This window comes from Pogoniulus pusillus, chromosome 26, assembly GCF_015220805.1.
Source record: "Pogoniulus pusillus isolate bPogPus1 chromosome 26, bPogPus1.pri, whole genome shotgun sequence".
Lineage (NCBI taxonomy): Eukaryota > Metazoa > Chordata > Aves > Piciformes > Lybiidae > Pogoniulus > Pogoniulus pusillus.
This window is the reverse complement of record NC_087289.1, coordinates 19,136,625-19,151,071: the sequence shown is the minus strand read 5'-3', so window position 1 is coordinate 19,151,071 and position 14,447 is coordinate 19,136,625. Positions and strand designations below refer to the sequence as shown.

The window sequence follows — 14,447 nt, the reverse complement described above, 5'->3', positions numbered from 1 at the left end:
GCCAACAGGAGACTGATTGACTAATGCCAGGATATAAGGAAATTACATGGGCTTCAACCTGGCCAGAAGCGGGGGTATCATCAGATAACTAGTCTTAAGCTTCGAGTAAGTTCTTTTTAGTGCACAATGTATTAGCTAGTAGTTACTTTTTGTAGTGAAATTTGGTATTATTATTATTATTACATAAGAAATAGGTTTACCAAGGAATGGGTGAGGCGTTTACATGCTTGTCTGTATACTATATTGCAATACAGCAGTAAGATTGTGGAGAAATGGCTGGGTGGGGTAACTCTAAGCAGTACACCAGGGAAAGAAGCTGAGTCATAGGATTCCCTTGAATATGGAGAAAGAGCTGGGATCTCAAATCCTAAGCATTAGTATGAAGAAGCTTTTGCGCTTACACTGGATGTCTGAAGCCCCTTAAAAGCAGCAACCTTATTTAAAACCAATTTTTACACATTTCTGCAAAAGCTCTGCAGCTGTGTGTTAAATTGCAAGGAATATTAAAAATTGACCATTTAGAAGGTAGTTTTAGGAGACTGTGGTAAGCTAGAAGAGCCTAATGGCAGTAGCTGCCCTTCTCTTCCCCAAGTGTGGTGCAGGTGTCTGCTGGAGAAGCAGCCTCTTGAAGAGGCAGAAGGCTCGATAAAGTGATTGAATGGCAAGAGAGAAGCCTACTTAATGAAAGGAATCAGCTGGCATTCTTAGCTGGTGCTAAGAAACAAGCAGGGCAGTGAACTACTGGAGACTTAATTGCTTTGAAATTTTCAGAGAGTGAGAGGCTATCTCACATGTATTTTTATGCAGAAATTTATTTTCCAGTTTTCCTTCATTCTGAATTAATTTCAGTGATTGTTTTTGTTCTCTTAATTGTTCATCTGTGTTGCGTATGAGAATTTTTTCATGGTTTTAATTTTCCTCAAATTAACTTACAATTCTTACATGGGGGACATTTCCCTTCCATTTTAATCTTTAAGTGGGTCACACCACAAGTAATTCTGTCATGCAAAATTGTGAAACTGCTTTTGAGTCAGATTAAAGCTTTTGTGTGCTGCAGACTGATAGAACAAGTTAATAGCGCATTCTAAGGAAGGTGGTGGTGTTCAGTGGCGGGTGAGACATGTACATAGTACGAGTATGAAAACTTGTATCTATGAATTGCCTTCCTCACAGAATCTCACAACAGATACAAACAGATCATTGATTGCTTTAGCTGTTGAATATTTCTTATTGTATCTGAGGCATTTGATGCAGTCTTTTCATTTCATAGTTACATTGAACAAAGTCCTGAAAAGATGCAGAGTGTTCAGAGGATTACAAAAATGCCTTATAGCTGGAATATACTCTTTAAATTTTACCACTTAGTAGTGTCAGTGGTTAACATTTACCAACATAGCCGTTTTGCTAATGGCATTCTTATGCAAGTAAAGCCACAGTTATACTAAATAGTTCATGTTGGAGCCCTGAAATAGATTGAGGTGTGTTTTCTGCTCTTTATCAGTCTCGTTTCCTCCATGATGAGGTCTTGTATGTAAGGTTGTATTAATGAACTACCCTATGTAGACATGTATTTTGGATGAAAGGCTGTCATGTTTTAGTTTGTTTAGCATATCATAAAGAAAACTGCAAAACCGTTTTGGTACAGTGCTGAGGCTCTAGAAAATTGTTTAATCTAGTGGAAAACTACAGGGTACTGATAGATGTAGTAAACAACAGCATGTGAAGAATATAGAGGAATGTTCTAATGAGGGATGCGAGTACTCAATTTCAATAATACACTGAAGGAAATGATGGATGCTGCCGTTGGTCAACTATGCTTCTGCAATTAGGAGTGGTAGGGCCCTTCAGGAATTTGCAGCCATGAGCTGGCAGTAGCATTTCAGCTGCTTCACAGTGGCACCTGGCTGATGGTGTGCCATGCCAGCTGCTGAATGTGCCTTGTTGCCACGTGGGGCAGCTGCTGCTCTTCTTACTGATGGTATTTAAAGTACAGTCAGTGACTGAAGTCTGGCTAAATACTCTGATAACTTCTCCTAATTCTAAAGTCTTGTACAAGAGGGCTGAATAGCTAATATGGTGTCTGCTTCTGTCTTTGAAGTACTTGAATATTCTTTTCCTAAGGAGCATGGTAGCTTGCATAAAAACTGGATCTTGAATCAAAGGAATAGGTGTCAGTCTCCTCCTGGATACTGGATATGTTTGAGAGTGAGGCAGTGCTTTTAAAAATGCATAATTTCTTGATCTGTTTCTGTGGTGGTTTGTTTTTTTCTTTCCTAATAATTCCAACCAGACTTCACATCAGTGAATTCTACCTGAACTAATAGCCATTTGTAACAAGAAGTCCTGATCAAAACTGATCTATGTTTTCAATACTCTCTTAATGATCCTTGTTAGTCCAAGAGACATACAGCAGAGGAGCAAGTTCTGAGGGGAAATCAGTTCTATCGGGGCAAACACATGCTCCTTCATTATTTGGAATACAAACTTGCCTTTCTTTAGGAAGGTGTAGTATGTTCTGTCACTAATGGATTGATAAATTGTCAATTAAAAATCTGTATCTGGAGTAGACCAAACTGTTTATTGTGAATCAGTATATTTTGCATTTGTAGACTGATTAAGTTACTGAACTATATTTGCGTAAGTCAATTTCCTGTGTTACTAACACTGTTGAACATAATGGACCCATGGTGTGGTTTCAAGGATAGACAGAGGTTGCTGGCCTCCTTCTATTTGGAGAATAAGGTGGTGGTCCCTCCTGTCCCATCCTTCTCTCCACCTCTCTCTGTCTTGAGCTGAGTGCATCACTTCTGAGTGCCTTGTCCTGCTTTGTCTTAAGAACTTTTTTTTTCCCCTAATTTTAGTTGGATTTGTCTTCCAACATTTTGAGTTCATTTGGCAGAATGGCAGACTGACAAATATCAGGCTGCTCAAAATACCAGATGGAGGATGACCTTCCCACTGCAGTGGTATTGTTTGTTCAACTCCAGTCTTACCATGAGTTCCCCTGTGGTGAGACCATGAGATGAGAGAGCTGATGCACACCTACCTGCTGCTTAAAGGGATGTCCTACATTCTCTACACTACTCATTATTAACTTTTCTTTTACATGGTAGTTTTCTGATAGCTTAGTGAGTTGAATCAGCTCATGGATGGGTCAGCTGGTCCTAGTGTGAAAGTGGGGGAAGGAATGAGGTATTGGGAGCAGAGGGGGAATGGCACCATGTTGTACTCAGCTGCCACCTGTTGGGTTGGCTCATTAATCTTGGGTGCCCTTACCACTAATTGTTTAGCCTTACTGAAATTATGTTGGGTTTGTTTCTTCTTAGCAGTTGTCTTATGCGCACGTTAACTAGGGTGTTGTTACATGTGTTTTTTCACTAGGCTTGGATGTTTTTAGTGCCTGCAGCTACAGCCAGGAAGTGGCTGAAAGGTTTTTTCCCACCTCTTTCCCTCATTAGGAGCTTACTGAAAACAGTCACCTTAACGTCTTGGTATGTAAACAAGACAAACAGATCTAGCTGAAGACTCAATGCAGTGCAATTAACTCTGAGGCCTACAATAAAATAAGAAATTGAGTTTATTGTACTTGGTTATTTCACAAAATTGGAAATGTAGGGTGTTTTGTATATTATTTATGTAGCATTTTGCATAGTGGGGGTAAGGCTGATTCCTGAATGGGAATAGTGCAGATACTTGAATTAATTAGATGCTTTATTTATGGATTATACTTTTGTGCAGAGAAAAAAAGAAGGTGACATTTTAATGTTTTAGTAATTCATTATATGTCATCAGCAGAAAGGCTGAGTTTGCTCTTGTATGTTTGCTTGTACAGCTGGTACTCCTTTACCTTCAATATAGCTTTAGAAGTCTGCATTGATGGCACTTCAGAGCCACTAATTCATCTGTAACGTAACTGCACATATCACTGCAGTCGTGAGAGTTATTGTACTGTTTCTTGTACCAGTATTTTTCTTGAGAATAATCATGCAGGCATCTCACGGTGTGCTTTATTGACAAAACCCAAACACACTACCTACAGAAAACCTCTCCTTTCTTCTGTTAAATAATCGTGTGGCATGTGGTTTTGTTTGATATATATATAGGGAGTACGTTTTCTGATCCTTCAGATGAGAAAAAGTTAACAATTACAAGACAGAATAGGCTAGTGAATCTATTCTTCAGAGACATGAAGTGTATTGAGAAAGGGATTTCCTTGTCATGCATGTTGATTTCTCTTTTTTGTTTTTTGGTTTTGCTGCTAGAGGGCTGCCCTCACAGAGAAACGTTTTTGTCTGCTTATTTCTAAAACAACCTTGTGTATGAAATACACGAGTTTTGAATTGGACATTAATGAATTGTGTGGTTAATGCAGTGAATAAAAAATATAAAGCTTTATACAAAAAGCAAACTGCACGGATGCCTGCTGCATTGACAGAGCTGGAAATGATACACTATCTGAAACAGTGAGGCTACTATCTCTTGTTATCACAAGAGCCCAAATACCCCAGTGCATCTGAGTGTGTCAGTTGCTCTGTGTCCGTTGAGCTTAAATCTCTGGCTGTTTGGCTCTGTGCCATGGTTTTGTTTGACAGCCCATTTGGATTTATAATGGATTTATAATGTCATTTAAGGGTTGTAAATGTGGCCATGACACCAGTACTTTTAAGCACCTTAAATTTTGTTAGGTTTGACATGCTTGAGTGTTGGTGAAATAAAAATGCTAGCCTAAGGAAGCCCGAGTTTTGTAGAATACCATTCATGGTCTCTTTTGACAAGTGGATGAAAGCAGCGAGGTTTCTGGGAGGTAAGATAAAGCAAAGCAGCCCACCAGAGTGCATAGCAGTCCATGCACATGTTGCAATTTAACTCTTCAGAAGTGTTGTGATCCGTTTCTTAAGGCACAATCAAAATCTTACCGTGAATTTGCAAGGCAGCCAGGTGCTGGTAATGTGAAGCAGCTATCATTTGACGTGATGTAAGGCCTGTTCTTATTTACAGAAAGTGTCACTTGATGTTGTTTCCTTTTTTTTCTGGTTTTGCAGATGTGGGTGGTTGCAGTTCTTTCCGATCTTGCACAGATGTTGTCATTGTCTATTGTGCACAGAATGCTGCTCGGGGTAGTTTTTCAGGGCTGAAAAGGGAACAGCCTCTCTGTGTTCTCCTTGCTGCATGGAGTACAGCTCTGCAGGACAAGGACTGCTCTTGCTTGCTTTTTTTTCTGTGACAGGATGTGGCACAGGTTCTTAAGTAATAGAGTTTTTACTTCAGCGTTGGTGGGGTCTTCAGTCTTGAGGCCTCAGATGATGTTTCTGGTGTTGCCACTGCATTTCTACCTGCAGTAAAATTGGAATAGCACAGTGTTTTCATTCCATTTTATGGATTAAGTTAAATGCATCGAAGCACAATGTCACCTTAGGTCTTGGGGGGATGTGGATTCCTTTCCTGGCAGTCTTCCCTGGTTTTTCTAAATTACTTGCAAGAAATTCATACAGGAGCTTACCTGAATTTGGAACAAATGTTTGGCATAAATATGTGGCAGTGAACTGTTATTTTCTACTAGATGTGCTAGAACATACAATAAAACATGTTTATGACTTGGGTGTGCATGTGGAGTAGCTGATTTATGCAGAACCTGGAAGGTTTCATGAATAAGTCAAAATGGTAGACTGCCTTTAATTAAAAGAAAAAAACTGAGCACCATATGAAGGCAAATCAGGCTTTACCAAGCTGGACATTGGGCTTTCCATGAGGACAGTTCTTTGTCATTGTTCTTTAGTTTTGTATGTTATTATCCATGTAGTCTTTTAATTTAGAAGTAACATAATTGTGATCCGGAAAGTGAGTGTGCACTTCTTTTGGTTTGGGTTTTATTTTTTGTATGCTGCTGCAATGCCAGATTTTGTGATTCCATCTAATGTATTTGTTCTCTCAAAGAGCTGTTTTGGTTCCTGCTGATTTTTATTCTGTTTTCTTGTATAGTCCAAGGAAATAAGACTAACAACTTTTCGAGTCCTGCTGTGTTACGTGGATATAGCTATTTTACAGAATTAATATGTTGAGTAGTTGGTAAATACTATTATTATCAGGGAGTATGTGCAACCATGAAAGAGTCCATCTTTGTTTTCAGGGCTTGTGTTCGTTTGACAGAAGCATTAATTGAAGGCAGAGAGAAAGGGAACGTTTCAAACGTGCCGTGCTGCCCGAGAGAAGTCATCTCTATTGTAGGGCAGTCGTACCTATTTTCATGCCTGTTTCTCTTTGAAATAAAATCCTGTGTGAAAAGACTAATTTTCATTAAGCACTGTTTTAAAAACCACTGCCTTTTCATGAGATAGCAATGGCCAGTCATCCTTTCACAGACTCACAGAACACTAGAGATTAGGAGGGACCTCCAGAGATTATTGAGTCCAACTGCCTGTCAAAGCAGGATCACCTCAGTTAGTATGCACAGGAGTGCATACATGGGAGTTTTGAAAGGCTCCAGAGAAAGAGGCTCCACTACCTCTCTGGACAGCCTGTTCCAGTGCTCCAGTGCTTTTCTTCAATGTAGGCTTCTGTTCCACAGTGTTGCAAAGTTGAGGCATAAAATCCTCTTGCCTAAGGAATGGGCCTCTGACACTTTATCTCTCAGGGTGCCAGTCCTGTGTTTGTAATTTCACTATTAAAAACCCTTTTTTGGTGCAGATTATGAATGACAAAGTACAATGAGACAAATATAATAGTACAAAATAAAAGCAACAGGAAGTGCTCGTGGTCTGTAAAGAATGGAAATGGTTGGTGGAAGGTCTTGTTTCAGCCTTCATGTGGGTATTTGTATCTGAAAGTGATCTGATAAAAGATCTACTTGCTCTCTGCTTTTTATCAGCTGTGTCTGGTCACTTTCAGACATGAAACAGTGAAGGTATGATCTCTGTAGCTGGTTACCTGAAAACCTGTTCATGGACATTCTCTTAGCTAAAGATCTGAGTGCTTTTGTTCTTCAACTTTAAGGGCTGCCCAGCGAGCAGCCCCAAAATTAAAAATTAAAATAACTCAAACCCAGCATCAAATTGGTATTCTTAATCCTCAAGCAAACATTTTAGTTCATGGGGAGTGAAGTGGTATTTTAATCAAGGATCAAGTTGCATGGTATTAGATAAGAAACTTTAACATGTAGTGGTTAGAGTGGACTTGTTACTAACTTCATAGCCATTGTATGGAGACAAATGACTAACTCTCAGGGTAATATCCCTTCTTTGTAAAGAGACAGTGTAAGCTTTGCTCTGTCAGCTTTATCTGTCTTTTGTGTCTAACACAAATAGCACTGTCAGCATTTTTAATGCAGGATTTCCTGTTCTGCCTAGATTAGTTATCAGAGTATGCTTTATGGAATTCACTTGTAAGATGTGTTTAGTAACAAAAGCTTTTGTATGCTGTATGTGCTAGTAAAACATTTCTGTTTTGTACACAAGTGTATGTGTATGTACATGTAAAAGCAAATATATTTAAATGCATAGAAGAGTGAATGCCTTGGGATTCAAGAGCCATGTGTTTTAGGGAAGAAAATCTGCTTCTTTAAGACAAGTTACATATTTTTGAAACAGGTACACACGGGGTGTTTGGGTTTAATGTTTTCAGGTGCCTTATATATGTCCCTGTTTCTGGTTACAACTTCTGTTTCCCGTAAATTGAGTGGGGATGAGACTGTGTTTCAGTGTGAAGTTACGGTAGCGCTGATGAGAAAAAGGCAGGACATACCAAGTGTTAACAAAATAAGCTGCTTTCTGTGGCCCACTCTGCATTGTGCTTCTAGATCCTGTGCTTTGCAGTCTGCTTTGCATTTATTATGGAGTGAATATTGGTAAAAACATGTACCTAGATGATTATTACAGAGTCACTGAGACATGATGACGTGTCAAAGACCTGAGGAGGCATTTTGCTTGACAGTGTTAACTGGAATAATTTATCTATGTTAGTCTTTCCCATATGTGGCATTTGTACAGTATGTGGCTTTGGGTGTAATTAATGTACTCTTTAGTCTTTTAAAAGAATTAAATCCAGAAGCATTTAGGTTCATCACAGCAAGTTCTAGTTCAGCAGTCAAAGGCGGTGGGTTATTCCACATACGAATACCTTTGTTACTGTCTTGATCTTCATGTGTTTCTTTTTTAACTTGCCTTTTTTTTTCTCTTCCTAGGTGAAGCAGGAGCTGTAGTAGGAAGACCTTGTGGCTTGCAATCATGCCATTCCCCTTTGGCAAGTCCCACAAGTCTCCTGCAGACATAGTGAAGAACTTGAAGGAAAGTATGGCTGTTCTAGAAAAGCAAGATATCTCTGACAAAAAGGCAGAAAAGGTACAGTTGGGACTTTCCAATTTCTAAACAGTAATTGAAAAAAGGGAAGAAAAATAAATTTACACTAGTTGAAATTGGGAGTTATTTTGGGGTTTTGCACTCTGATAAAGGTGTGATGGTTTGGGAGTTATCCCCGCCCCTGCTCTTATGAAGTCACCCAGACTAGACTCAGCCCACTGGAAGTTAAGGAATGGAGCTTTATATTCACATTTATGTTAGCACAATATACAAGCAGATAGTTGTAATATTTGAAGCTATATACAGAAATGTACAAGTTAAAGGAAATATAGAAACACAACAGCCCTGCCAGAAATCAGAGTCCCCAGGAGGGGCTCCCAACCACCCTTCCACCTTCTTTCCACCCCTCTACCTTATCCCAGAGTATGCCTTAATGTGCAGGGTGAGGTTGGAGGACCGGCAAGGGGAGTTAGAAGCAGAAGAATTGGTTGCACAGAAGCAGCCCAGGGAGAAACAGAGACTCTGACAGACAGAGACACACACATTCTGTATTTTCTATATTTATGTTCTTCTTTTTATACATCTCAGCAAGCCTATGAGTGCAGTAGCCATCGCCACTGTTTCCTTTTCACAGCCTATAATCTAATTTTTCTCATTGTAATATTCCAACTAGCCTCAAACTAGAACAAAAGGATAAATTATTATGTAACTTCGAACAGGTGTATTTCGTGTAGGTTGGCTTTGCATTTTTGTCTACTTGTAGCTGGTACAATTTTGTTTGTAATGGTAAGAGGTTGCATTATTTAATAAGCAGTTCACACCCATACAGTACTCTGATGCTTATGCCCACCACAGTGATTTTACTACCGTGCAGTAGCTCTGTCTGCGCTTGTCCATGCAGATGTTTTCAGAACAGAGTCTTTGCTACTGAAACCAAGGAATGTGGATGTCAGTATAACTTTCTTTGCCTTTTCCTTTAAGATGTGGTGGAGAGCTGCTGTGCTGGTGCAGTTTCCTTTAAATAGGATAGTTTGCTTCTTCAGGATCCGTACCTGTCAACAGTCATTTACTAATTAACTGGTAGTCTTGATAGCTTTACTAAAAATTGCCTTCGAGTTCAGCCTCAGTGCAGCTGTGTCCCACCTAGTGACTCATTTAGCAGTGGTATTTACTGTTTAGATTAAACTTCTCATGGTAAACTCAGCACAAGGGCATAGATTTCAATACTGTTAAGAAAAAGCAAAACCAGAGTGAAAAAACAAGCAAAGCACGCATCTCCTCCAGCCTACTAGCTTTTGAAGCAGGCTATCATACCCTCCGTGGATCCTCTTCCAGCATTAACTGTTCTGTACCATCTCTGGTATTCTCAGGGTCACATGTAGGAGTTAGTCACAATTTTTTTCACGTTCATCAGTATTTTTAAGCGGAGTGTGGCCAGCTTCTCTGTGTCCAGTTTCAGCTAGGTTTGACACTGCTGCTTTAAGTGCAGGATGATTTGGCTCTGAACTGAATTGCCATCTTTAGCCTGATGCTCTTTACAGTCAGTATCTTCCTCCCTAGCACCAGCATGTAGTATGTTGCAGGTCCCTTGCAGTGTACCATAGTATTTTTTCCCTTGTGTTTTTCTTCATTGGTGGCAAGAAAGATGCTCTGGCTTATGTGGAGGCTGGGAAGGTTTTAATTTGCTGCTGCTTTTCTCCTTTTTTCTAATAAAGACATCTGTCAGGAGAGGAGTAGTAGGTGCTTTCTGAAGAGCCTGTGATGAGACACGCCACTGCCTCCTTTATCTCAGCCTCATTATTAGTTTCTGGAGATGTGGCTTGATCTTAAAATCTGTGCTCCTTTGTGTCATTTTTTTCTTAGACTTCTAATGGGGAGCAGCTTTGTTCTGTTGTATCATAGTATCATCAGGGTTGGAAGAGACCTCACAGATCATCGAGTCCAACCCTTTACCACACAGCTCAAGGCTAGACCATGTTGTGTGTAGACACATGCTGTATCATATGTCTTTTCTTGGTGCTGTAGCTGAAGATGAATCTGTACTATTTTATTCTTTTTGCTGGCCTGTAATCCCCTATGTCCATCTTCTTTAAAGATCTCATTTATGGGAGGCTGCTCTTTGACAACTAAAATATGCTCAGCCTGTAGAGTTATTTCTCCCCTTATATGGAAAGTGACACCTTCTGCTTGAAGGAGAAACGAAGGCAACCCATGTTCACTAGGTTAGATGTGAGGAGACTTAAATGCTGACTTTCACAAGACTGAGATGGGTATGGTAGTACTGGCCTCTCTCATCACCTAAAGGAGACCAAGTGATGTATCTGAGCATTCACAGCACCAGTGTCCATGTGTCCATACAGAGATTGTTCCTTGGTAAGCCAAGATGTCCATGAAGGTGACTGTGGGTGTGGCAGTTTGCTGGTTTGATAGAGGAAGTTTTTGACTGTCTTAGGGATGTGGTTTTCGCATTTTTGAAAGCAGAGGTCTGATGAAACACTCTGAATCTGTGCCCTCTTTCCATTCAGTCTGTAGAAATGGAGTAACTCTGTAGTTACTCCGGCAGTAAGACAACAAGGGTCTGAGCTGTAGCTGTTATTAAAAAAGAAGAATGTCTGCATGCCTACGTCTCAATATTAGGCATCCTTTTATCTTTTTCTGACCTTTTTATTGATACAATGTAACTCTCCAGCCTCCTTTAGAGAAGAATTCCATGCTGATGAAAGGGTGAGTTCTGCGGCTGGTAGTGGATCAGAAATAGAAAAACTCTCTGCTCATAAATGACAAAAATTATTACTCTTTAGGAAAAGGGGAGAGAGTGCCAGAGTTCTTTTTATGTAATTCCATTTTATTAGTGATAAGGCTTCCATAGAATATGCTCTCTCTCTGTGATTTCTCTTTCATTGTTGCCATTTCGTCCAGGAGTGTGCTTTTGCAGCCTGTCAACAACAGTGAGCTTTAAATGCCAAGCAGCATGGTACATATTCAGTATTGATTACTGTTTCTGGTAAAGACACCCTTTTGGTGCAGGGAATACTTAATACTCTTACACTGCTTTGTTTCTTAATTCTGAGTGCACATAGTTGCATATTTTCTTTACTACTTCTTCTGTTTACTTCTTAATGTGTATGTAGATTAAAAAAAAAATCTGTACACGTTGAAGTGGAGGTTCCAACATTTAATCATGGCTTTAAATATTCCTTTCACCAAATGAAATTCATTGTAAATACTCTTTTGTTCGTTCTGGCTGATGAGTGTCCAAAGACAAATTACTACTTTTTTGCTGCGGTATCACATGGGGTTTGGTTTTAATATGTAGTACATTGTAGTTACTGCCACGCAATAGCATTATGAAGATATTGAGTTTGCTGTTGTGTGGAGGTTGCTTTTTGGCAGTTTGGTACTTGGAAATACAGATTTGTAAGAGAATAAGACAAACAGTTTCCCCTAGAAATTAAAAGTGCAATTAATTACATTTGAACAAAATACCTCAGTTTTTTCAGTGCTTAGGCTGAAATTTAAAACATTTAATAGTTTTCTACTGAAAAAATAAAGGGGATAAGAAAGATTTTAAAAGCTTGGACAGTGTCTGTTCCCATATGATCTTTATAATCAAAATAAAGGAGATTGTTTAAAGCCAAGTATGTAAAACTGATCACTGTGCCTCTCTATCAGTTATGAAACATTCTGCCCTGCAGTACTGAAAAAGCTGTTTTGTAAAATAACAAAAATCTTAAATTAAAAAAGTGAATTCTAGGTACATGTTAATTTGCCTCTTTTTGAGTTCAGTGACTACTGGAGAAAAATTAACCAGGTAATTCTCCAGGTCATTTTGAAATGTTCTTTAAGTTTGTGCTGCCCGCTGAGGAAATGCATTCTGATGTGGCTGTGAAAGCTGAACAGAGTTTCTCTGCTGACAGTCAGCCTTGAGTGCTGCGTCTCTGATTGCTTGTTAGCTGCAGTCTTGTACTGAGGAGAGAAGTGATAACCTGCTGTCCATTAGGATTTTAGAAAAGTAACTAGAAATGGCAAGTTTATAACAAAAAAAAAAATGTTTTCCATTGGTTGTATTTTTTTCAGCAAGGGAAGGAAATGAAGGGAAGAAGGAAAACTTTTGTATAAAGGAGGCTTACCCTTCATCTAACCCATTAGTTAGTCTTTTATTTGCATTTCTTCCTCCTCTTTGTCTGGCATCAGCCTTTATTTTTATACTACCAGTTCACTTGGTTTGTGGCACACATTTACTGTCGCGAAGGTAAATATTTACTCATGTTATAAACTTGCTCTTCCCTACCTATCCTCTGACCTTGGATTAACCTGCTCATACCAGCTCTCGTTCTGGCTTTTGGATAATCATTTCAGCCAGGTTGACTACTGCAGGCATGATTGACTCCACTCTTTAAGCTACCAACTTTGTACAGTGGCCAGCACACTGCATGAATGGGACAATGCAATATGCTCTTTTGATTCCTCAGTCCAAATGTAATACATCATGTTGCCTTAGATCAGATTTCATGTAGTGACTTAATGCTGTCATTTACAAAGCAGTAGAATTTAACATTTGTTATGCTTGTGTGTGCAATTAATTCATGGCTGAAAGAAGCTTGAAGGTTAAGGAATCTGTCTTGCCTATGGTGTGGAGCTGTTACTCAAGGCGTAAAAATGAGGCTCCTTCTGCAATTGAATGTCACTCTTTAATGACATATTCATGCTAAATACTTGCTGAAAAAAGATGTAATCATTTTTGGTCTTTAAACTGCTGGCACTGTTGTAGATAATTGCGTATTTATAGAACTGTATGGTTTTGTGTTTTGAAATTAATCAGTTTGACTAGAATTATTAAAATTGTGTTTGTTACTTACGATAGCTATTGCTCTAGTATCTGGCTGTTAAAAGTACTACTGCTACTTTTCACTGTTTTCTACTATTCATTAGTAAAAATATTCACCAAGCACAGGCTCAAAACTACAGTTCATTTACATTTTGGTTGTTACTTGTGATAGATCTTGCTCTATCTATCTGGCTGTTAAAAGTACTACTGCTGCTTTTCACTGTTTTCTACTATTCATTAGTAAAAATATTCACGAAGCACAGGCTCAAAACTACAGTTCATTTACATTTTGGTTGTTACTTGTGATAGATCTTGCTCTATCTATCTGGCTGTTAAAAATATTACTGCTACTTTTCACTATTTTCTACTATTCATTTAGTAAAAATATTCACCAAGCACAAGCTCAAAACTACAGTTCATTTACATTTTGGTTGTTACTTGTGATAGATCTTGCTCTATCTATCTGGCTGTTAAAAATATTACTGCTACTTTTCACTATTTTCTACTATTCATTTAGTAAAAATATTCACCAAGCACAAGCTCAAAACTACAGTTCATTTACATTTTGGTTGTTACTTGTGATAGATCTTGCTCTATCTATCTGGCTGTTAAAATATTACTGCTACTTTTCACTGTTTTCTACTATTCATTAGTAAAAATATTCACCAAGCACAAGCTCAAAACTACAGTTCATTTACATTTTTGATGGATGTTTTCATTAATAGCATTATTAATGTGGATAGAATTCCTGTCCATAGACCTGGAGCCTGTTGAGTTAATCTTAAATACTTCAGGACTGGCCATGTGTTCCTCTATCACTGTGTAGTGTTTCTTTAAAAAAAGGCAAGCATTGTTTTGTAAAACTCAGATACTCCAGCCACACAGCTCTAAATGAAGTCTTTGCTATTTGCACTGCTTAGCATTTAGGGAAATAGTAAATGTAGGACATATCAGTGAAATACCCTAGGTACTGGAATGAAACCATCCTGGTTCATCACTGTAAAGGCATGCAGCTATTCTGGTGTGTCATTCACACACATGACTTCATGGTGCCTGTTTTTATTTTCAAGCAATATCTCCCTGTCTTTGATAAAAACAGGGAAATGAGTACTTTCTTTGTTTTCTTTTCTTCACACTTTACTTTTATAGTCTGACTCGTCCTCAAATGCTATCGATTGCCTGGCACCATTCCATTTCAAATGTCACTTGTCACAGAGTTTTTCTTTCAAACTCTTGATTGCTCCATGGTTACTTCTCAGTTTTAAGAATATATAAACATGTAGAATATATACTTCTAGCTGTACTGTAGAGAATAAGTATGTATGTTC

At 38.7% G+C, this 14,447-nt stretch overlaps 1 protein-coding gene across 2 annotated transcripts in view; it reads left to right on the top strand.

The window, feature by feature from the left end:
- Positions 1-14,447, top strand: part of CAB39 (calcium binding protein 39) — a 45,280-nt gene that overhangs the window by 13,110 nt on the left and 17,723 nt on the right. For both annotated transcript variants that reach the window (XM_064165406.1, XM_064165407.1), the window contains exon 2: positions 8,177-8,333. In XM_064165406.1, coding sequence (XP_064021476.1) covers positions 8,220-8,333 — 114 coding nt within the window. In that variant the 5' untranslated portion in view covers positions 8,177-8,219. The remainder of the gene's footprint in view (positions 1-8,176; positions 8,334-14,447) is intronic.